The sequence below is a fragment of the Scyliorhinus torazame genome, chromosome 3 (genome assembly GCF_047496885.1).
Source record: "Scyliorhinus torazame isolate Kashiwa2021f chromosome 3, sScyTor2.1, whole genome shotgun sequence".
Lineage (NCBI taxonomy): Eukaryota > Metazoa > Chordata > Chondrichthyes > Carcharhiniformes > Scyliorhinidae > Scyliorhinus > Scyliorhinus torazame.
In genome coordinates this window covers 134,541,496-134,564,840 of record NC_092709.1, presented here as the reverse complement: position 1 = coordinate 134,564,840, position 23,345 = coordinate 134,541,496, and the positions used below count along the sequence as shown (strand labels likewise).

The following is a 23,345-nucleotide window of genomic DNA, read 5'->3' as shown; positions in this document are numbered from 1 at the left end:
CCATCGACATCCTTCTCATTGTTTCACAGGGACTTGGAGGCATCCACTGCCAGTGTCACTGAAAGTTACAGCGGTAATCAATTATTACACCAGTGATTCCTTCCAGGGCTCCACAGATGAGGAGGTCTCATCTGTGGAGCCCATGATTTCACAAGTCTCTGCACACAAGTGCACCAAGGAGGTCACGGCCGCAATCATCATAAGGGCGCACAACCTTTCACCATAGCATAGTGAAATCAGTGGAGTTTATTTCCAGAAGTGAACACTATATACAAGTGATTAACACCTAACACCCGTGCCCACGCTATACAACTAGAACTTCTTAATCTTACTTCCCCTGCCACTATGTCTTGGTGCATCCGAAACATCCAAAGCTGAGGTGAAGGATGCCTGCTTACTGCTACGTCCTGTTAGACCATAAGATGTAGGAACAGAGGTAGACCATTCGACCCATCGAGAATGCTCTGCCATTCAATGAGATCAGGACTTATCTGATATGATAATCCTCAACTCCAATTTCCTACCTTATCCCCTTGGAGAGCCAAGCCCTGAAGGACCCTGACCTGCTTTCAGGGTCCTGCTGTATGGCAGTGCCACCTTCCTCGGCCTGTGAAGCTGGAGCTGAAGCAGTCACAGGAAGATGGGATTCAGATCATAGAATCATAGAATTTACAGTGCAGAAGGCCATTCGGCCCATCGAGTCTGCACCGGCTCTTTGAAAGAGCACCCTACCCAAGCCCACACCTCCACCCTATCCCCATAACCCAGTAACCCGACCCAACACTAAGGGCAATTTTGGACACTAAGGGCAATTTTAGCATGACCGATCCACCTAACCTGCACATCTTTGGACTGTGGGAGGAAACCGGAACACCCGGAGGAAACCCACACACACACGGGGAGAACATGCAGACTCCGCATAGACAGTGAACCAAGCCGGGAATCGAACCTGGGACCATGGAGCTGTGAAGCAATTGTGCTAACCACCATGCTACCGTGCTGCCCAATGTGAGGGACACCCTGGAGTCACCTGGATGGATGGCCCCAGGGTGTGCACTAGCTGATAAGGACTATCAGCCCGAGGGCCCCTGGCTGCCTCCTGGAGAGGGAGGGGCAGCTGGAGCGAGCTCAAGAAGTCCCACCCCACCCCCACTCTGGTGTTCACACTGGTAGATGCCAGCAAGTGTCTTTGCCATTGAGTGCAGCTCCTGCAGCAGTGCAAGACAGGGGTCTTGGACCAAGGTCTCAACATTGGCCACTGCCCTACCAGTATTGACCTTGGTACGTTGATCTGTCAGTGCTATCATCCCAGTCTGAAAGTGAACGGATTCCTCCATTAAGCCTTGCTATCACAGTACACCAAATATCCTCTCCTGATTTTCCCTCCCTTGCCGATGGAGTTCCAGCAACTGAGGCATGACTGAGCCCAGAGGCTTGCAATCTGACTCGACTCAGCAAATTTTTGGCTTCCAGCATGCTAGCACACTTGGATGCCCCTGCCTCCGGCCGCCTGCTGGGGATCAGATGTGCCCACCAGATTGTGACCCCGATGCTACACTAGTGGTAGGTCCCACCAAGGTGTTTGTTTCTGTGCTGGAGAGTGCCTGTAAGTGCGGTGATCGTTCTTCTATTTTTGAGTGTGTGAGTTCATGATTTGTGCTTCCCTTGTGGCTGGAATTGAGAACCTGGCTCATGGACGCCCTCGGCTGCTTCACCGATGTGCCTGCGAAAGAAGGAAGATGTGCATGGCAGGGTCTGAGAAACAGGAGACACCACTCACAACATGGCCGTCTAATGAATGTTGCAGTGCTGGATCCTCATTTGGTTGATCGCTGCAGTACCTACCATCAGTACAGGAACAGTCCACGCCCTCACCGGCCAGCAGAATAGCATTCTCCTCAAAGTCCGTGAGGACTTTCAGTTCTGGCATCCCTCCACTTGCCTGGGATCCCTCCCTCTTGTTGTGTGCCAGCTGGTCCTGCATGAAGACGGATGGGGACTGGAGTAAGCAGGCCGCATGCCATGACAGATGATAAGGATCCCCTGGGATGTGCAGATGGTTAATGAGACCAGGGAGGTGATGAGGACACGACCCGCATGGGAGATGAAAATACGTGTGGGAGAGTTAGTGGTGATGTCCTTTGAGCTCGCAATGAGTGAGATCCCTGTAGATGTGTGACGGGCCTGTGAGTGTGTGATTGTAAGTGATGAGAAGAGTAACTTACCCTGGCAGAACGGAGGAAATAATTAATTCTTTTACGGTATTGAATGGCTGCCCTCCTCTGCAAGGTTTTGGCATTGACCACCGCTGACATTGCCTCCCATGCTAAATTGGTGTCCTTGCTTTCAAGTCTTTGCCCAGAATGTGGGTAAAGGATATCACGGTGGGCCTCCGCTGCATCCAGCGGGTGGTTGAGGGAGGCATTGGTAAATTTGGATGCAGTATGCTTCCTGGTTCTGGCAGCCATGACTTCCCAGAGTGCGAGCTGTGTGTAGGGAAGTCTTTAAATATGGTGCCTGGATCAATGAAGCACCGTGGCAGATGGTGAGGTGGGCAAATCAGAGGTGATCTGACATGTAACCCGTCCCTGTTTATTTCTTTTCATTACGTGCTGCACAATGCAGCAGAAAAAGCTGCCATTGCTGTCCGTGGGTTCAATGCCACTTGCCCCATCCAAAATCGAACTTTGCTCATTTCTGGGGCGATTCTACCCAGAGGTATTACAGTTCTTTTCTCTTCCATTCGCAGTACCCCTAAGAATCTCTCCACCATGGATAGCCTTTGTGAGCAGAGACCCATCCAGGTGCAGATACTGCCACACAAATTTCAAGCTATTAAGATTTTTCAAGATCTGGAGCTCAAAGCAATTGTAAATAGATTAGCCTTTTAATTTGAAATGTATCTGATTGTTCACTTGAACTGGACTTGTTTAACCAGTGGTCCTGAAAGTACCTTGTTTACTCTCAAAGAAACTTTTTCCACCCAAGTTCATAATCAACTCTTAGCTCAATAAGCTCAACAAACAAGTGACTCGGCATCCAGGTGTCCGCAACCTGGCAGCCTGAATGAATGCTGTGATAATGCACAGGCAGGAAAAGGATTAAATTATGAATTGTACTACGGGTAAGCATGTTGTTCTTGCAGGTAAAGCTGAAAGTTCATTATTTTAGTTGTGTCAGTGTGGCAAACAGCAGGCGCAAGAGTGGCAGAAAAACTGGAACAAAAGTTGTCCGGCTTTTTAATCATCAAATTCTATAGTTCATCAAAAATCCCAGAGATATCTTGGGTCAGGCTCATAGGGATTAGGGCAAATTGAAATTACTAAATGAAAATAAAGAGCATTCACAGTCCTTACTGTTTATACCGTGTACGTTGGTGTTAACGTTGTATGCTGCTATATGAGGCGGATGCTACAATAAGTAGCACGTCCCAAACAGTTCAAATACATCCATGTCAATATTAAGCAAAGTAACAGCGTGTATGCTGTATTATAACTTTAGTTATGACACAGTTACTAAAAAAAGTCATAAAAACAAACAAATTATGGAGAATGTAATTGTACTGAACTTTACAGTTCACAGTCTCCAGCAAAAGTCCGGAATCCAGATTGGTACTGTTGCCCTGGCAAGCATGAACACCAAACTTTAAACATCTTTCTTACTCATCCTAATCTGTTAAAGCATTGGAACCCTGCTCCACAGCATTTTGCATTTATAAAAGCACAGAATTAAAGTTAGCTACCATTACCATAACCTATTCATCTGGAACTCATCGTCATTGTTCCAGAATGCAAACTCTCATTACGTAATGAACCTAAACTATCTCATGTATCAAGCAGAGTGATCACCAAGGTGGCACAACGGAGAGACCAAGAGGAAAATCAGATAATTTGCAATTAATGCAGCTCGCCGAGGAATTTCCCCTTCCAGGTGAGGCCAGGTGGATCGCCTACTTGTCCAGTAGTGGTTGTAGCCAGTTAGTGGCAATTGTGCCCAATGGGGGACAAAATGGTGACACCACTGGTTTCTACTCTGACAGCACCTAGGGGCCCCACTGAAGCCAAAGCCTGACTAGTGCCCTGGGGCAGCAGATTGGGAAGTCAGTGCGCCTTCATGAAGTAACTCCATGCAGGACATTTTTCCTCCATGCAGGACGTTTTCCTCCTCTCACTCCTCCTGCCCATCTCTTCCAGCGTGGCTGCTAACCATTTACGGCTTCATGTGCAGCTATCGACTTTCCGACCTACACAGCGCACCCATCGTCCCGAATCAGACAGTGAACAGGGACGGCACAGTGGCACAAGGGGCAGCATGGTGGCACAGTGGTTAACACTGCTGTCTCACAGAGCCAGGGACCCGCGTTCAATTCCGGCCCTGGGTTTCCACTGGGTTCTCCAGTTTCCTCCCACAGTTCAAAGATGCGCAGATTAGGTGGACTGGCCATGCTAAATTGCCCCTTAGTGTCCAGGGGTGTGCAGGTTAGATGGGTTTATGCAGTGAGTGGGCCGAGGTAGGGTGCTCTTTCAGTAGGTTGGTGTAGACTCGATGGTTGAATGACCTCCTTCTGCACTGTCGGGGTTCTATGGAGAATGTCTGTTAACTGACCTCCTCTGGGAAGATCAAACAGGTGGGAAAAATGATAAGATCATCAGGGTCAAGTCCTGGAAATGGTCTCCAATGCCCAAGGATCTTAAGTCCAAAAGATTCTGTACAACCTCCATGATCATCCAGGTAGTTTGGTTAGCATGGTGAACCACAAGCACGATGAACTCCTCTGAAGAACCAAGCGATTCGCAATTTGCTAACCATTTGTAAAATACAAATTTGAATGCCACCCATAGTTTTTCCTTGCCTTTAAAAGAAACAAAACTAAAGCTAAGTGAGTCATATCCAACACAAGTGTAAAAATGCTTTTGTCATCACAATTTTGACCTTTTGGGTTTCATAACTGTGGAGAAACACCAACAACACATTTTCTAATCACTTCTCGGGTCCCATGGCATTGAGCTAATTTTTCTTTGTGTGCCTGGAGGAACCTTATATTATGCCAAGACTTCCATCTCTGAAGGCACTATTCAAATTGATTAAAATCAGGCCTTCAGCCAAGTGCTTCAGCCAACTGCTTGGCTTTTGGGACCAATAGAGGCCAATAATAAGTGCATCTCTCCCAGGTACATTTTGAAATAAGCAGAGCTGTGCCTTTTCCACTTTCCCAATCTTTCCCTCACATTTTCTCTTTCAACTGAGTTGAAATTTGATGCCATTCAGTTCACAGTCTCCATGCAAGTCAGTGACAGTGGATTGTGGAACACGGAGATACTGGCCTAGATTATTGTCGTCCATTGGGTGTGCAGAGCTGGGAGAATTCCTGGTTCCACAAACCGACTACTAAAAATGTCGGCCCAAGTATCAGATTTTCGGCCCAGTGGGGTGAGCTGTATTAGGAGTCGGGGAGGTGAACCCAAAAGTAGTGAGGGGTTGGGGCAGACTTGGCACAGATTGGGCTACTCAGACGCAGGTAAAAAGCAGGCCCTCATAAAGGTTAATTTGAGAATTTGATCATCCATGGAGACGTCTTTGTGCCTCGTAGGAGATGTCATTGACTTGTCAGTGAGTGGGAACTCTGTAAATGTTATCCAACACCTGAACACATGGCTCATCATGGGCTTTCTCTGGGGAAAAAAATACCATTGTTGCTGCCTATTCAGTGTATTGTAATGAAGTACTAAAAAACCACAAAAATAGAAGTGTGGTAGTGCCGAACATGAGTATTGCTGAAAAAGAGACATTTTGTTTAAGCTTTTCACCTTGCACTCATCAGGGCAGTTCGCAAGAATTCTGATGGTCAGGTGAACAACAAATGTATATTGTAGGAGAAGAGAGTGCGGAATGGTTGGCAAATGGCAATGATTGGTAGAGGTGTCGCCATGGAGAATGACAGTTAACAGCCGAGCATTGTTTGAAATTTAAACCCGCAGCTTGACTCCAATTGATCAAGGCAGGAATGAACCAGCGAATGGCTGACACTTATTTTGTTTAGGTAAAACAGGCACAATGTGTGTACATGTTTTTTCTGTCTGCAAAGACAGGACACTGTGTATTAATATACATAGCTTCTAGTACATTAAAATGCATCACACTATAAGCCCAACTGACAATCATAAATTGGTTGTCAGCATAATTTTCAGCACACTGTGGATTAATTAGCAAATGTTGTCCAGTCACGGAATCACACCTCATTTTGGACACCATGTTTTGAGTTTTGTAAGCTCAGGTTGGTTGGGTACAGTCTTTTCATTATTCATTAGTTACAGCCTTAGTTCAACTGTGTGCTGCTGACTGGAATATACCAAACAGAATGAGTCTGAGGCATAAAGATTGAGACCAACAGCAACCTTTACAGCCACTTCAGGGCATGGGGTGAATAAAGTATGGCTCGAGTTGTTGCTGGACCATATGACATACATCTCTCATCACATCACAGCTTAGCCTCAGTCGCCTTCAGCACACTGGTTCTCTGCCACATTGAGGCAAAACGACTTAGGTCTGTTCACGCTTCCCATACGTTAGTGCCTAGTTGTCCTGCATCTCCTCTTCCTCCTCTTTCCTGGTTCGCAAAGTTCTGCATTATCCTTCTTATCTTGTGCTCTCCCTCTGGCCTCCAGTTGCTGATGTTCCTCACCAACAGACCGCAATCCGTCAGGATAGGTAACAATACCTCCTCCACAATAGTCTTCAACACCAGAGCTCCGTAAGGGTGTGTGCTTAGTCCTCTGTACTCTCTCTAAACATACGACCGTGTGGCAAGATTCAACTCCAATTTAGTCTATAAGTTTGCAGATGATACGACTGTGGTGGTTGTATCTTAAACAACAATGAATCAACGACGAGATAGATCACTTGGTTGCATTGTGTACCGAAAACAACCTCTCTAAATGTTGGAAAGACCAAGGAACTGATCATCGACTTCAGGAAGCGTAGTTCCGTAAAGATCAATGGCTCACAAGTGGAGATGGGTGATATCTTTAAGTTCCTAGGGGTCACCACCACCAACAGTCTGTCCTGGTCCACTCACGTTGATGCAACAGTCAAGAAAGCCCAACAACGTCTCTACTTCCTACAGAAGCTAAAGAAATTCAACATGTCTGCATTGACTCTCACAAACTTCTACAGATGTGCGATAGAGAGCATCCTATCCGGCTGCATCACAGCTTGGTATGGCAATTGCTTGGCCCAAGATCGCAAGAAACTGCAGTGTGGTGAACTCAGCCCAACGCATCACACAAGCTTGCCATCCTGCCATTGATTCTGTATACACCTCCCGCTGCCTCAGAAAGGCAGACAGCATTGTCAGAGACCCCTCACACCCAGACTTTTCCCTCTTCCAGGCCCTTCCATCAGGCAGAAGATACAGAAGTCTGAAGACCCACACACCCAACATAGGAACAGCTTCTTCCCCACAGCTGCCAGACTCCTCAACAACTTTCTGTAAGAACACTATTCGCGATGCCCTATGCTGCTCTTGTTTGGCCCTTGTTTTGCACTGTGACCAATCGCTATTTATTGATGTACCATTGTCAATGTACTCTATTGATTATTCTTTTGTCTACTATGTACGTACTGTGTACGTTCCCTTGGCCGCAGAAAAATACTTTTCACTATACTGCAGTACATGTTACAATAAATATCAATTAATCAATCAAGTTGACTTATTTCTATGGCATCAATGAGCTAGGGTGCCATGTACATCTTGTATCTTCCTTCATACAAAGCAAAATGTTTGTTGTGTGGTCAAGGCTGATCAGTGCAAACTATAATCCAGCACTCAATGACAGGGGATTAATTAGAAAAAGCAATTGCACCATAACCAGGTGCAAACCCCTGATTGAACATCACAATCTACCTAAAATAGTAGAAGTATTACTAAGGTATAAACGATGCTTTGGCATTGGCATCTATGAGGATGGTTAGCATTAGTTCCCAGTTTATAAATGGTTGCTCACAATAACCACAGGCAATATAAATTGTGGGGACTATATCCAGGAGTGTTAAAGACATTAGAGGGGGAGTGTTAAAGAGATTAGACGGGAAATGTTTGCAGCACATACTATCAATGTGAAATAGCTAAAATCTGCAGGCACGTGAACAAACCATTGGGACATATTGCAGGATTACCAGTTTACTGAATGATGTAAGTGGTCCGATCTTGACACCTAAAGGAATAATTTTCTTTTTTAAAATTTAGAGTACCCAATTCATTTTTTCCAATTAACAGAAAATTTAGCATGGTCAATCCACCTAACCTGCACATCTTTGGGTTGTGGGGGGCGAAACACACGCAAACACGAGTAGATTGTGCAAACTCCACACGGGCAGTGACCCAGAGCCGGGATCGAACCTGGGACCTCGGCGCCATGATGCAGCAGTGCTAACCACTGCGCCACCATGCTGCTCTCTAAAGGAAGAATTTTTAAGATACAAGTCACCTTTAATTAAATGTAACTTGTAAACTTTGGCAGGATCGGCATCAAAAATCAGGGGTGATTATGTATCCCAGAGTATGTATTCCAGGATATCAGGCTATGGGAGAATTGGGGTACTATAGGGAAATATGCCCATGGGTATGCCTATGGACCCACGGGACTTTTCTAAATGTGGCCTTTTCTTCTGTTATTATTACTGATCAGTGGTGACTGCTATTGATCCTTGGGATTTCAGGTTTAAAATTGAACACGGGGCAGCACGGTGGCGCAGTGGGTAGCACTGCAAGCCTCACGGCGCCGAGGTCCCAGGTTCAATCCCAGCCCTGGGTAACTGTCCGTGTGGAGTTTGCACATTCTCCCCGTATTTGCGTGGGTTCGGCCCTCACAACCCAAAGATGCGCAATGTAGGTGGATTGGCCACGTTAAATTGCCCCTTAATGTAGGTGGATTGGGCACGTTAAATTGCCCCTTCATTGGAAAAATGAATTGGGTACTCTAAAAATTTTAGGGAAAAAAAGTGTTTTTTTAATAAAAATTGAACACTATGATTCCCTTAATAGGTATAAAAGGGTTGTTTCAAATAATTAATTGTAAGTACTATATAAAGCATTCTGAAATTATCAAATATGGTACATTAGGTAATAAGATGTCATGTATTTCTAGATCACATTTACGAACAAAAAACTGGAACAGAACTCAAAACCTATTACTGCTATTGTCTTTATATTCATACTAAAATTAGCTTGCCATAATATTTAGAGAGCAAAATCAAGCATGAATGTTACCTTGTTTTAATTCTTTGCCTGTTTTACTGTTGAATGCTGGTTACTGTTGGAAGCAGGGCAGGAGGAACTCATAGTATTCAGTTTGGCTTTAATGCTCAGTACAATCTATTTCCCAAAGGAGACAGGTTAAAATCCCATTTTCAAAACAGCTCCTTCTCATGCCTTTCCATCACCCTGGCGATGGTTATACTTTAACATCAAAAATAACACATTTACCGTTTGCCTCTTCTGGAATAAACTCATGACATATAGTCTTCTATCAGTGAATTAGGATATACTTACTTTTTCTGGCTTTTTTTCGCAAGTCTTACTAGTTCAGCAGCTGTCTTCCTCATTTCAAACTCTTCTCTTTTCAGCACCTCTCCACTTCCCCTGTATCCCAGCTCCACCAGCTGCCGAGCCAGTTCCTCATCCTAAGGGAGTCACGGAGATGATTTACCAATGCAGAACTGAAATTTATACACTAAATTTGTACACTGACTGCCTCAACTGATAATATTACAGCAATGTTGAAGTTTTAGGCCAGTCAGAAAAGTGAGAAAGTAAAAAAAAATCTTTTTACAACTTCTGCACCAAGTTCGACACAGTTAATGATAATAAAAGGAACAGGAGTATTTTTTCTGCAAAATGGTTTTTAGTGCATGAGAGTTTTAAATTTGTCCCATAAGAATTATAAAGTAACTGATGTATTACTGCTGAAGCAAATGCTGAATTCTAAAACTCTAAACCAGCTGAAGATAAAAATTGTTCATATTACAAATTGCTAATAGGTGTTCAGTACAAACAGGGATGGAAACATTAAATCAGAAAATGGTACTTCTATTTTAACAGCGTGGATAACCTATTTCAGATTCATGAATTATTTTCAATATTTTGTTCTATGTTGTTAACAAACCAATATCTTAAAACATGCATTTTAGAAACAAAGGGCACGAATCAACTGAAAAATATCTAAGTGTAATTTTTGGAGAGTTTGGCAGCGTGTTCTTCAACGGCAGCATTCGGGAGTTCGCAGCCTGTGTTCAACGGCTCTTGGTGCCGAAAAGTATCCCCGAGTCTCGCCATTACTGACTTTTGCGCCGTCTCATTTGCCAGCCTCAACGTCTCGCCACTGTCAAGGGGGAGCTGCTTTTAAACGCTCCCTCAGCACTCATTCCCAGTCAGCACAAAAGCATGGCAGTGCGCAGACCTGCTCCTTGCTTTGGGGATGCCAACATGCCCAGGCTTCTTCACGCTGTGGATGCGAGACGGGACATCCTTTTTCACTGAGGGGGTCGGAGGCCCAGCAGCAGGATCAGCAATGGTGCAAAGGAGACAGTGGCAGTGGCTATCAGTGCAGGCAGCGTGACCAGGAGGACCACTGTCCAATGTTGGAAGACGACCAATGACCTCCACCGAGCTGCAAGGGTAAGTTACCACCTCTCTCCTGGTGTCAGTTCTACCTGCCACCCCTCAGAGCCAAAACCCCCACCCACACAGATCATTGGCTGACACCACACCGATCTTAGTGTTTGTTCCTCAGCACCTCTTGGCTCCCACCAGCACAACCCTTCATGTCCAACCTCGGTGCCCATACATATATAGGCCCTGTTGACCCATCAAGCATGTGGCTCATAATGCCCTCTCTTTGTCCCCTCAGGAGAAGATAGCCATAATAAATGGCAAAGGGTCAAGACGAGAAGTGGAGTACCAGAGATCCGAGTTCTCGCCTCCTATGAGAAATGGCCTAGGAGATTGCGAGGTTGACCAAGAAGAGAGTAGTCACCGACAGCGAAGTTGGCCTGTGTCACAGATGTGAGGATCCACTTAACCTTCACCCAGATGACATGTCTCAAGTAAGCAGTTCATGTCAGAGAAAAACGATCCTTCCCTCTCACTGACCAGATGTCCTTTGTCTCGCAGGATCACCATCTGATGAGGCTGTGCCATCCGGAGTCGTACTCCCCTGCCACCCAAAAGACCACTTCAAAGGAGAGCTCCGAGGAGAACACCGGCAAGGCATCACAGCTACCACCCCCACTTTCCACCAGCGCAGAGACACACACCTCAGTGGGCAACATTCGTGCACGACATTAGTGTACAGGCTTCTAGGGCACAATCTGGTGAGCACCACACAGTTGCTGATGCACATCAGGTGGAGGCAGGAACATCTAAGGGATACAGCAATCAAAGGTCTGCTGGATCTCAAGACTCAGCTGGGTCGCAGTCAGATGCCAAGCCTCTGGACAAGGTTCTCCCAGAGCTGGGATACAGATGATAGGTCACAGCCGTGACATTTAGGAGGGGATATCAGGTACATTCCAATAACCGGAGGAGACCCAAAGACTTTGGTCGCAGGGGATGTTGTCGATCATGCACGACACCGAGGTCAACACTGCTAGGGTGGCAACCGCAATGGAAAGCCTGGAGCACGAAATCCGCATCTTGAGTGGTAGTGTCCAAGGCATGGCTCAGTCTGTGACGACCATGGCTGAAGGGTCTCGACATCATGTCCCAGTCGCTGAGACACATGTCCCAGAAACAGATGTGCATCGTCGATACACTCAAGAGCTTAGCCCAGTTGCAGAGGAGCATCGCTGAGGGTGTCAACACCATGATGCAAATAATGGGGATCTGCCAAGGCTGACAAAGCCAGATGACTCAGAGGCCTCTGGAGTTCACTCCAGCTGCCCCGCCTTACCATGGAGACCACCAGGGCCCTACAGGCACCATCAAAAATGAGAAAGCGCTGCAGACCAACCCAGGGCCTGCCACCAAGAAGACAATGGCTGTTTCCAGTTATTCCGAACCCCCCGACACAGGCACATCTCAAGGGCAGTGGGCAGACCAGCGTGGCACAGCGAAACCAGTGTCACCGGTAAGTCAGCTGGGGCCCCGGGCTCCAGGCCCTCCAGAGGAAGTCCGCAAAGGGAACCAAAGGGCACAGGGCATTAAAAGTAGCAGTAGACCACAAAAGATCAAGAAGACAGTGGAGCACTGAGTGGACACTTGATGGGGTTGGGAGAAAGAGAGTGGAGGAGGGGGCACTGTCAATTTGTAGCTAGATGGAATGGAAATGTCAATAATTCACTATCAAAACATGTTACACCTGAATACATGTGAAGCATCTGTCACGTTCATCTTCACAGCGGGCCTGCGTGCACCCCCACCCCATGTGCCCCCTGCTCTCCCCACCCACAGTGGTCCACGATCACATGTCCCGATGCAGACCCCATTCAGAGAACCGGTGTGAGCATGCTGTCAGCAGAAAGATAGGATTCAGACTTTGGCATAAACTGAGGAGCACCAAAGCTTTCCTCATAGCGAATTATCATCACTCTCCTGCCTTGTACAGTGGCCCGCTGGCAGTGGCGACACATGCCCATCACCTTGGAGTGATGTTACACAAACCTTTGGAGGGTGGAACAAAGGAGTCAGGGAGGGGGGTGATGTGATTAGGGAGGGAAATGTGGGAGGGGGGGGGGGGGGGGGTGTTGAGCTGATGGACATATCCTCCTCCTATGTGAATCTAGTGTGGATGAGGGTCTCTTTGGTCCTCCGGGCGTGCTGGACCCTTGCCACCAAGTGCCTGTCCTCCATCCTCTGGCTCCTTCCCGGGCTTGTCCTAAGCCCCACTCCCCCCGGTCCGGCTCCTCCTCCTCTTATGAGGCCTCCTGCTACTCTTCCACCATGTCACCCCGCTGCTGCCAGGTTGTGGAGGGCACAGCAGACCACGACAAAACAGGAGACCGTGTGGCGGTGTATTGTAATGCACCACCAGAGCATTCTAGGTATCAGAACTGCATTTTGAGCGGTCTGATGCACAGCTCTTGGTCTCAGACCTCCACACCGGTGTCATCAGCCAGGACCCCAGCGGGTACCCTTTGTCCCCTGAGAGCCAACCCGTCATCCTGGAGTGGTCCTTGAAAACGCCGGGAATCTCCAAGCATCCCATGCACCCTTCCCGGGTAGCAGGCACACACGTGCATGATATGGGGGCGGTGGTCGCACACAGTCTGAACATTCAGGGATTGGAACCCCTTCCCTGTTAATGAAGGGCAGTCCCTGATGCCCCTGTGCACGCAAGGCAACATGCATTCCATCTATTGCCCCTGAACTTGGGACATCCCAGGCGAAAGCGGAGAATCCTGCTGCCTAGGTACCTTGGTGGGCTTGGTCCAGGTTGTAGGTGATGTAGTTGGATGCCCAGGCATACGTGGCATCCGTGACCACCCCCAGAACACCGGTGGGTTGTAGTTTGAAACTGCCACATAGGTCCCCACTTGAGCCCTGGAATGATTCTGTTGCACAGACGTTCAGGGCTGCGGTGACTCTCACGGCCACCGGGAGTGGGTGCCCTCCTCCTCCACGGGAGGAGTCGATCATCTCATCGAAAGACCTGCAACGCCTATACACCTTGGACCTCCCCTCTGGGTTCCTTCTCGGCCTGACGTGTGGTTGGGTCTTCAGGTTGTGCAGCGGCCCACTGCACATGGGACGCTGCCTCCAGTCCATGTTGTTGCTGCTGCTGCCTTCTCCAGCGTTTCAGCTGCCACCAGCAACATAACGCAAGCACCACCGAGCTAGTTGTGCTAGCAAACCTTGCTCTGCACACTCACCCTCGGCCACAACAGGAGCCCCTAGACCTCAGACATCTGCCAAGAACATTAGGGAGACCTCTCCTGATCCACACACCTACCCTTTGGTCACGAGATGATCCACAGTGCTGAAGCCCTGCTCTTTAGTGTTTGATTTTTGGCAGCTGCCTCTATGTTGCTGATGCTTTCAGAGTTCAGGTTTCAAAGTTTCCTTGAATGCGATGCATTAATCATCCTCTGAGGCATGGCACCTGTACCCTGGAGCAGCCACTTGAGAGTTGAGAACAATTTGTTTATTAAATGGTCAACAGTAACAAATATTTGATAATCAACCCCATAACATTCCATATATCATAGGGCGGCACGGTGGCACAGTGGTTAGCACTGCTGCCTCATGGCGCTGACGACCCGGGTTCGGTCCCGGCCCCGGATCACTGTCCGTGTGGAGTTTGCATTCTCCTTGTGTCCGCGTGGGTCTCAATCCAAAGATGTGCAGAGTAGGTGGATTGGCCACACTTAATTGCCCCTTAATTGGGACAAAATAATTGCCTATCACACTAATCGTTAAATAACAAGGAAACGTCACCATTCCATATTGGCACCAATACAAAGCTATATCAGCTCATTTTCACACAAAAACCAAATACATAGTATCACCCCTCGCAGGTTCTGCAACAGAAATGGAGGATAAGCCTGAGAATGTGTTATCATGTCCTGAACTTTGTCGTAGAAATGATCTGTCCATCAATGTGTGACTTGTTCCACGTATCAGTGCCATTCTCCGTCCAGGAACCACAGCTGTGCAGGCCTCCCACAAGGCTCAATCTTAGCGCAACCAAATCCTGCCATCCACATATACCACTGACACTCAAGGTGCAGTTGAACATCCTTGACTTCCAGCGTGTTTAATCCACAGTGACATGCCAGTTACATACAGCACTCACCACACCAGCAACAAAGGTATCAGCAATCTGCGGAAGCATTTCTTAAACGGCGTCATCAGCTGGCCCATTTGGATTAATGTCGCACAGTAGATCCTGCAGCATCTTCTTGCTTCAAACCGGATTGCCTTCTGGACTTGTACGTCCCCAAGCCGGGTGTTCCGGGACCCAGGCATCTTAGAAAAAAATTGTCCTTCATTCCGGCTACAGAAAAGGAAGGAAACAGCAACAGCAGCCTCCAGGAATTTGCAGCCACTGGCAGGAACAAGCAGCAAACGTAACCTGCAGCTGTTAATTGCTCTCAAAGCTAACTCGTCATTTGCAATAGCCCTCAACAATGCAACTCGAGGCTGGTCACAGTGAAAGGGAGTAAAATTGAATTTCAGCATTGAAGGCACAGCAAGGCTCTGTCCTGGATGTGTTTAGTAGGGCAGACAGGTTGAAGCTTGTCCCGTTAATGGGTCTCCACAATATTTAAAGAAGGTTCGAAGTCCTCATGGAGGCAAAGCACCTCCCCCCCCCCACCAGCCCAGGGGCAAATCCCGATCTGGAACGCTTCAACCTCTCGGCCAAATCCAACCCTCCTGAGGGCCCCCCTGCCTACTCCGCCCTCTCCGAGCATTGGGCCAACAGCTCCAGTGCCTTTGAGCTGCATGCCAGAAAATAGAAATGGTTACTCACCTCCTCACTTCCCCTCAGCAAGCACTGCGCCAGCTTCATGTTTTAAAAAAGAACTACTAAACAACACCCACGTGATTTCTCACTGGGGAGTCGGTTAATTCCTCGGAAGCTGCTGCATTCGACTTCAATCTTGCTAATGAGATTGAAATGAATGCAAATTAGAATAAATGATATGCTTGCCATTTTTGGGTGTGTTCCGGTACTCACCATTGCGAGCTCACCGAGTGAATCGCAAACTGCTTCATGCCCGACACGAATCTCGATATTGTCCCTTCCCGCTATTTAACCAGCCTACCCAGATCCGCGCCAGATGTAACGCAATGATTGAATCGTGCCCCAAGTGCTTGATTTTAACTCTAAGTGAATCAGTTTTGAGCACATTTAAGTCTCACTCCAAATCTTTAGCAAGACTTCAGATTGATACAGTACCCATGAATTTTAACCATCAAAAAACAGGATGTTAATAATACTTCAGAAAACTGCATGGGCTTACTTGATGGAATGGAAGGATAGAAATAAAAATCTGCACGTACAGACTTTTCTCATTACAGATCAGCTGTAAAGAATATTGCATGCAATTTTGTTTCATGCAGGATATTTTACATTTAACCATCATTCAGCATGAATTACTATAACTGTCAAACTTTCTAGATTGGTAAAGATTTGATCAGAGCAGCAATTATTTAACTCATGATTACATTACATTGATTTAAAAACTTCCTTTTAAGTTATCAGTCACCCTGGTTAAAAAATATGGTGACATAATAACGCATATTAAAGACAATGGAGGGTGGAAAGAAGAGAGACGAAACTTAGACATTTATATCCCCTCCTGCACTTGTTCTTCATCTTACTGATTTCTTCAACTATGTCTTTTTAGATCTTATGGAACCTAGAGATTTGATTAAATTCTAAATTCACAAAAAGTGGAGCAGATTTATTACCAAGAGGCCAGCTGATGCTTATTTACTGATTTCAAAGCTTTAGATTTTCTAACCAAACAGGAATTGAAATTACTTGTTAAAGTATATTAAGCTTAATTGAATTAAATGGTTTTCTGATTTTAAAAATACTTAAAAGGAAATAAATTATACAGACCAAATATCAACCTTTACCCACAGAGCAAGATTCTGCCCCATCTGCACTAATCTCTCAACCTTCCTTCCACTGAAGAGCTTTGAAGAGAGGATGGTTCGGCTGAAGTTGTTCTCCTGAGAGCAGAGAAAGCTGAGGGGGCGACCTGATTGAGGTGCACAAAATTATGAGGGACATAGGTAGGAAGAAACTTTTCCCCTGAGTAGAGGGGTCAATAACCAGGGGTATAGATTTACGGTAATGGGCAGGAGATTTAGAGAGGATTTGAGGAAAGCTTTTTCACCCAGAGAGTGGTGGGAATCTGGAACTCAAAGAGGCAGGAACCTTCACAACATTCAAGAAGAATTTTGATGAGCACTTCAGGTGCCATCGCAGCATATAAGGCTACGGACCAAGTCCTGGGAAATGGGATTAGAATAGAAAGGATGGTCAGTGAAGACACAATGGGCTGAAGGGCCTCGTTCTGTGCTGCAAAACTCAAGACTCTATGAAGGAATGTTCAGTTCTCAACTTGGACTGTGGCTGCTGCCTCAGCTTCAGAACATGGCGGCAGCTGGGTTCAGCGCAGGGGAGCGGGGCTAGAGTGCAAACACCAAATCAAAAATGGCGACGAAATAGAAAAAAGATCCCAAAGAGTAAACGTTAGAGTGAAATAACTCAAAGTGGGATGACTTATAGTGGGGACTTACTGTAAGTATGTATGGAAATAACACTGCAAAAGTGATGACATTTCAACCCAAAAACAGGAGTGCAGATTGATACAATTTCTCTGGAATAACACAAGTAATTCTAAACATTATGCAACCAAAATTACTAGAGACTATTATTAATACGGTACGTGGTCCCAGTTTCACTTAACTATGGAAAGTTCAATTGCAAAAGGGGCCCAGGTTTAAACACTGGTTTCTCATATTTTTCAAATTGGAATTGTAAACGTGTTATTTTTGATATTGAGAAACATTAGTACATGAAAAATGAATAGGGAATACATTTCTTAATTAAGATTTATTTTAACAATCCTGGCATTTAAAATGTAAAATAGTAGATGTTTTCAAACAATGTTATGAGCAAGCACTGCCACCTTGTGGCACATTGAACTTACAAAGTCCTTAACTGCAACAAGTCTAGATGGAAAAATCACGGGTGTGATTCAGTGACCCCCGTTGCATCCGGCGCAGATCCGGGCACAACAGCTGAATCACACATGAGCCCCAAATCGGGCTCTGCACCGAGTACGAAACTTCGCGCAAGCCATCCAACTCACTCCACCCTGCGCAATCTGGATCTCTCCCTCACTGAGCCATTCATCTGGCACCCAGGACCCAACGGCTGCGTCCGGGAGACCTCCCTAGGGCGCTGTTTAGTACTGGTCCACGCTGGTCCTCGCCAGCAGGAAATCCCTCTAAGTGCGGCATCGGTGGGAGAAGCCCCGACATGCCAAAAAAAAGGCAAAGTGCCGTTGGATAGCGGGATGTTTCTTGGCGCTGTAGCCACTGAGAAACCCCGCTAAACGTGCTGTTCAGAGAACTTTAACTACGCCCTTCAGCATTTGCTTTCCGAACATTTCAGCAAGCTTACATTTTTTGTTCATTATTAGCCAATTATATTTAATTAAGTCAACAAAACAGTGATCTGGTTACTAAAACTTTGGAAGACAAATCAAAATTATTCCAGGTAGAAAATAATGTATTTCAGAACTTTCCTGTACAAATGTACAGAATCTCAAAAAAAAATAGCAGCTGACTATGGAGAAACACAAAAGAAATTCAGGAAAAGGTTATACTGTACAACACCATTCAAGAGCCTGACTGAGGGTCTATACCTGCAACAATAGCTTTACGTTTCTCTTGACAAATGTTGCCGGGGCTGCTATGTGTTTCCAATATTTTCTATTGTTACAATCCTCGTGGGGGAACCATAAACCAAAATAACTAAATTTATCAAATGACCCCCAAAGAAGAAATTAACAACAAGATTTCATTTTTAAAAACTTTTACTTTAACACAAATTAGAATCAACATAAATTCAACATATCTGAACAGGTGGGTGATACTTCAAATAAAAAGGTAAAATTCCACTTTAAATATTTGATACAACAAAAATACACGGTACACAACCACAAGCATTCCCCTTGTAAAACATTACATAGCTCCATAATTCCAAAATATACTGTTCTTTATCCAAGCAGGGTAGGTCAGGAGTTCTATTGGACAACAACTTTCGCAGGTATGATTATCATCAGCAAATAATACTTCAGCGAATTCTCTCTCCATTAGGTCATGACAGTCCTGATGGCGCAGCTTTCCAGAGTTCCTTTTCAACCAACTAACCAATAATACCCCGGTTCTTGCTTTGGCCACTTCTCAGAAAATACACAGCTCTTTCATGTCTCCGAGCTATTCACAGCCTTCCAGGATGTGGATCCATTTTAGCCAGCTCACACATTGCCTCCAAGAGCTCGCCTTTGCATCCCTTTTTGTGTCAAACAGAAAAACGGACTTCTTCCTCAGAGTGAGATGTGTTCTTTTTTCTGTCTCTCTCTGCTTTCTTTTTGAGTCTTTATCTGGGCCTTCACTCCCCAGCTGCACTGTTTGTAGATCTCCTTTGTATCTGTAGCTCTCCTCGCCTCCAACATAAAAGAAATGCCCATTATCATCCATTAAATTAATTAGCCATTAATACAACTGCATAAAAATGTCAATATGATATTTCCCTTTGTGGAATAATTTTGATTTGGCCTTTTAAAAAATATATTGTCATTATTATAATTACAGTGTCTTTTATTATCATCAAATCATAGAACGGTTACACAGGTGGATATTTGGCCCAGCATGTCCACTCCAGCTCTCTCTGGAAGAGCTACTTAGCTAGTCCCACTCTCCTGCCTTTCAGCTGTAGCCCTGCAATCTTTTCTCTTCCCATTATCCAATTCCCATTGGAAAGCAATGGTTGAATCTGCCACTAACACACACTCGGGCAATGAATTCTAGATCCTAACCACTTGCTATGCCGTTGGTTTTATTACATAGAAGCTGCAAATCTTATTGCAGCAAACATTGCAAAAGTCAAATAAAAACAGAAAATGCTGGAAATACTCAGCAAGTCTGGCAGTATCTGCAGAGAGAGAAACCGCTAAAAACCCCGGTGAGAAGAATTCTCGTTCTTTACGCCGGTGCACAAAGCATATTCAAGGATAGACTTCTTTGCATTGGGAAAATCGGTGCTTCCAGGAATAGTAAGAGCGAAATACTCCGTGATAGTCATCTCTGACCACGCTCCACATTACATGGATGTAAGGTTGGAGACGGGACGTACCCACCGCCCCACATGGAGGCTGGACACAGATTTCTTGGCCGATAAGGGCTTCTGTCAGAAAACATCAAAGGTGAGTACGTTACTAATAACCAGAACGGGGGAAGTTTCACCGTCCACATTCTGGGAGGCACTGGAGGCTGCGATCAGGGGAGAAATTATAGCCTACAAGACACGTAGAGACGTGAAAGGGAGGAAGGCCAGGCAACAGCTGATCGACTCCATTTTGGAGGTCAACAGAAAGTACTCCGAGGCCCCGACCTTAGAGCTTCTGGCAGAGAGGATAAAGCTACAGATGGACTTTGACCTGCTATCCACCTGGAAAGCAATGCACCAACTCTGCTAGACATGGGGGACCTTCTATGAACACGGAGAAAAGACTGGCTGCCTACTGGCTCACCAGCCAAGAAAGCAGGCAGCCTTGAGGGCTATAGCGCAGGTGAAGAATAGCAGAGGCAGACTGGTAACCGAGTAAAAAAAGAGGTCAGCCAAGCGTTCGAAACTTTCTACCAAAGGCTATATACCTCCGAACCCTTCGATGGGGGCACGGGGATTAAATGGTTCCTCGATGGACTGGACATTCCAGTCGTGGGGGACAATAGGCGGGGGGAACTGGAAGCACCAATAGGATTGGGAGAGATCATGGAGAGCAGCAGCTCCATGCAGGTGGGGAGGGTGCCAGGATCCAACGGGCTCCCGGCAGACTTCTACAAAAAATACGCACCGGACTGGCCCCACACCTGGGATATGTTCACAAACTTGCTAGCAAGGGGCATTCTGCCTCCTATGCTAACACAGGCCACGATATTGCTGATAGCCAAAAAAGACCTGACAGAATGCGGATCATAGAGACCCATTTCTCTGTTCGACACAGATGCGAAGATACTCGCAAAGCTCCTGGCCAAGAGACTGGAAAACTGCATACCAGAGATGGTCGCAGAGCACCAGATGGGCTTTGTTAAGAGTAGCCAGCCAACTACAATCATCAGGGGGCTTCTGAATGTAATAATGACCCCATCCGGGGAGGGAAAACCAGAGGTGATCATCTCCCTGGATGCAGTTACGACAGAGAGGGTGTGGGGATGGTTACGTGAACCCAACATTGAATGGATGCGGTTGGAGGAGTCCTCCTGCAAGGGAACGACCCTCCCGGCCGTCGCCACGGCAGCTCCCCCCCCCCCCAGCGAGGAAATACACATCCTGGTCAGTGGTGGTAGCCACACTAAAGATATTGAACCAAATGAGACAGCATTTCGGTCTAACCGAGATGTCCCCCATCTGCGGAAACCACAAATTCCCACCAGCCATGCTCAACCCCAACTTTTAAAAAATGGAGACAGGACAGGGGGACGCCAGCAGTCAGAGACTTTTACATAGGAGACAGACTAGCGATCTTGGGCGAACTGACGGAAGACCTGGAACTACCGTCGGGGCAGGAACTCCGACGCCTGCAAATTAAACACTTTCTCCGCAAGGAGATGGTAATTTACCCCAGGGCCCCTAGAGACACACTACTAGAAGAACTAATAAACATGGACAGTAAGGAGGGGAGGGAACTGTGGGAAAATCTATGGACAGTTACTGGATAGGGCAAGACTACCACTGGGCGAAGTCGACCTGGGGACGGAACTGGGTTGGGGACTCTGGAGTGAAGCACTCAGTAGGGCCAACTCCACCTCCTCCTGCGCAAGGCGAAGCCTCATGCAGTTAAAGCGGTGCACAGAACACAGCTAACCAGAACCTGAATGAACAGGTTCTTCCCGGAGGTGGAGGATAAATGTGAACGGTGACAGAGGGGCCCGACCAAACACAGCCACATGTTCTGGGCTTGCCCCAAACCTGTCAGGTTCTGGTCAGCCTTCTCCGAGGCAATGTCCAAGGTTATGGGGGTGAGGGTGGAACTGTGCCCGAGAGTGGCAGTCTTCGGGGTATTGGACCAGCCAGAACTACGTTTGGGTAGAGAGCCAATGCCCTGGCTTTTGCTTCCTTAATCACACGTCAAAGAATCCTGCTCAGCTGGTGATCAGCAAAACCACCCACAGCTGCAGACTGACTGGCAGACCTGTCGGAATTTCTCCACCTGGAGAAGTTCAAGTACACTATCTGAGGGTCGGACGAGACCTTCCGAGGAGCAGCAAATGGGGGGGGGGGGGGGGGAGACATGAGGAGAGAACCCAAGGGAGTCACAGAGAGAAACATGGGGAAAAAAGGGAGGAGGGGAGGGGGCAGGAAGCCTCCTTCCCCCCCCCCAACTCCGGAACCCACAAGGACGAAAACAAAAAACGCAGAAAAGAGGAACAGAGCTCAGTATTATGACACCCAGGGCGGAAAAGGGGCTACCAATGGAGGGGGCGACCTTGGGGGTGGGGGGAGAATATATGTTAAAAGTTATGGAAATAAGAAACTGCACAACATGTAAATAACAGGTGCACTATTCGTTAAATTGTCATTCTGTAAAAATTGAAAAATGGCAATAAAAATATTTCAAAAAGAAATTTCAGGTTCATGACTTATCAGAAACGCCACTTGTTGAATTCGGTATTTCATACCATTCTTTATTGCATTCTTCATTTGTTTGTTTTTATTCAGCATGCTATTTCACTGGCTACTTCATATCAGCTTCTGATATTAAGGCCTCTGAGGAATGGTAACAGCCACTGTTCTTTCTTTCACACACATTAATTTTTTTTAGAAGTGTTGGATGCATAAGTCATGCTGGAGCAGGAACTGAGGCAGGCAGGCTTCTGCCAGCTAGAGAGTTTCATTGCAGAGGGGGAAGGAACTCAGAGCGTGTGGAGGGTCACCTTGAGAGTTTGGTTAGGATGCAGACGCTGCCAACTGGGTTTGGGGCAGACCATTTCAATAAATGGAAACACAGCAGGGAGCCAGTCAAGGCAGGCTGAAAAAATTAGGTGTGCCCCATGCAAAGGAGAATAGCTGAGAGGACACTAGCCATTGGCACAAGAATGGTATTTGCTCCAGTGAGGGCACCTCCAGTGGCTGATGCACCAGTGTCATTGCATGGCATCCTCCATCACCATATTCTCCCTCACAGATGGTCCCTGAGTCAGTGGGGTCAAGGATGAAGATGATGATCATGGTATCCCACTGGGGTGAGCATCCTCCTCAAGAAGTCTTGGGAACCACCGTGATCCCGGTAACGCACAGACTGTCAGACTACTTTTAGCCCTGGTGCAAGGGCCGAGACCTGACCTTCAGGGGTGTGATTGGTTTTGAGTACTCTGCTTTGATTGGCAGACTTTACAGATGGTCACTGGAAACCTGTATGAGGTCCTTGGAAAATATCCTGTGGTAGTCCAGGGTCTGTGCGATGTGGCAGTTCGTTGTGACCGTACGGACCTCCTCCACGGAGTAGGGGAGGTTGCGGGACTTTATAAAATGGTAGAACCGAGTGACCCCCGGGTGGCAGAGGTCCTCGTGGAGGGTTTGGAGACGGTTAATTTGTGCGTT

The 23,345-nt window shown here is 46.7% G+C and overlaps 1 protein-coding gene across 1 annotated transcript in view; it reads right to left on the bottom strand.

Annotated features, from left to right (window-relative positions):
- cfap299 (cilia and flagella associated protein 299) overlaps positions 1 to 23,345 on the bottom strand; it is a 961,605-nt gene that overhangs the window by 861,965 nt on the left and 76,295 nt on the right. The window contains exon 2 of the mRNA XM_072496240.1: positions 9,551 to 9,681. Within this exon, the coding sequence (XP_072352341.1) occupies positions 9,551 to 9,681 (131 nt within the window). The remainder of the gene's footprint in view (positions 1 to 9,550; positions 9,682 to 23,345) is intronic.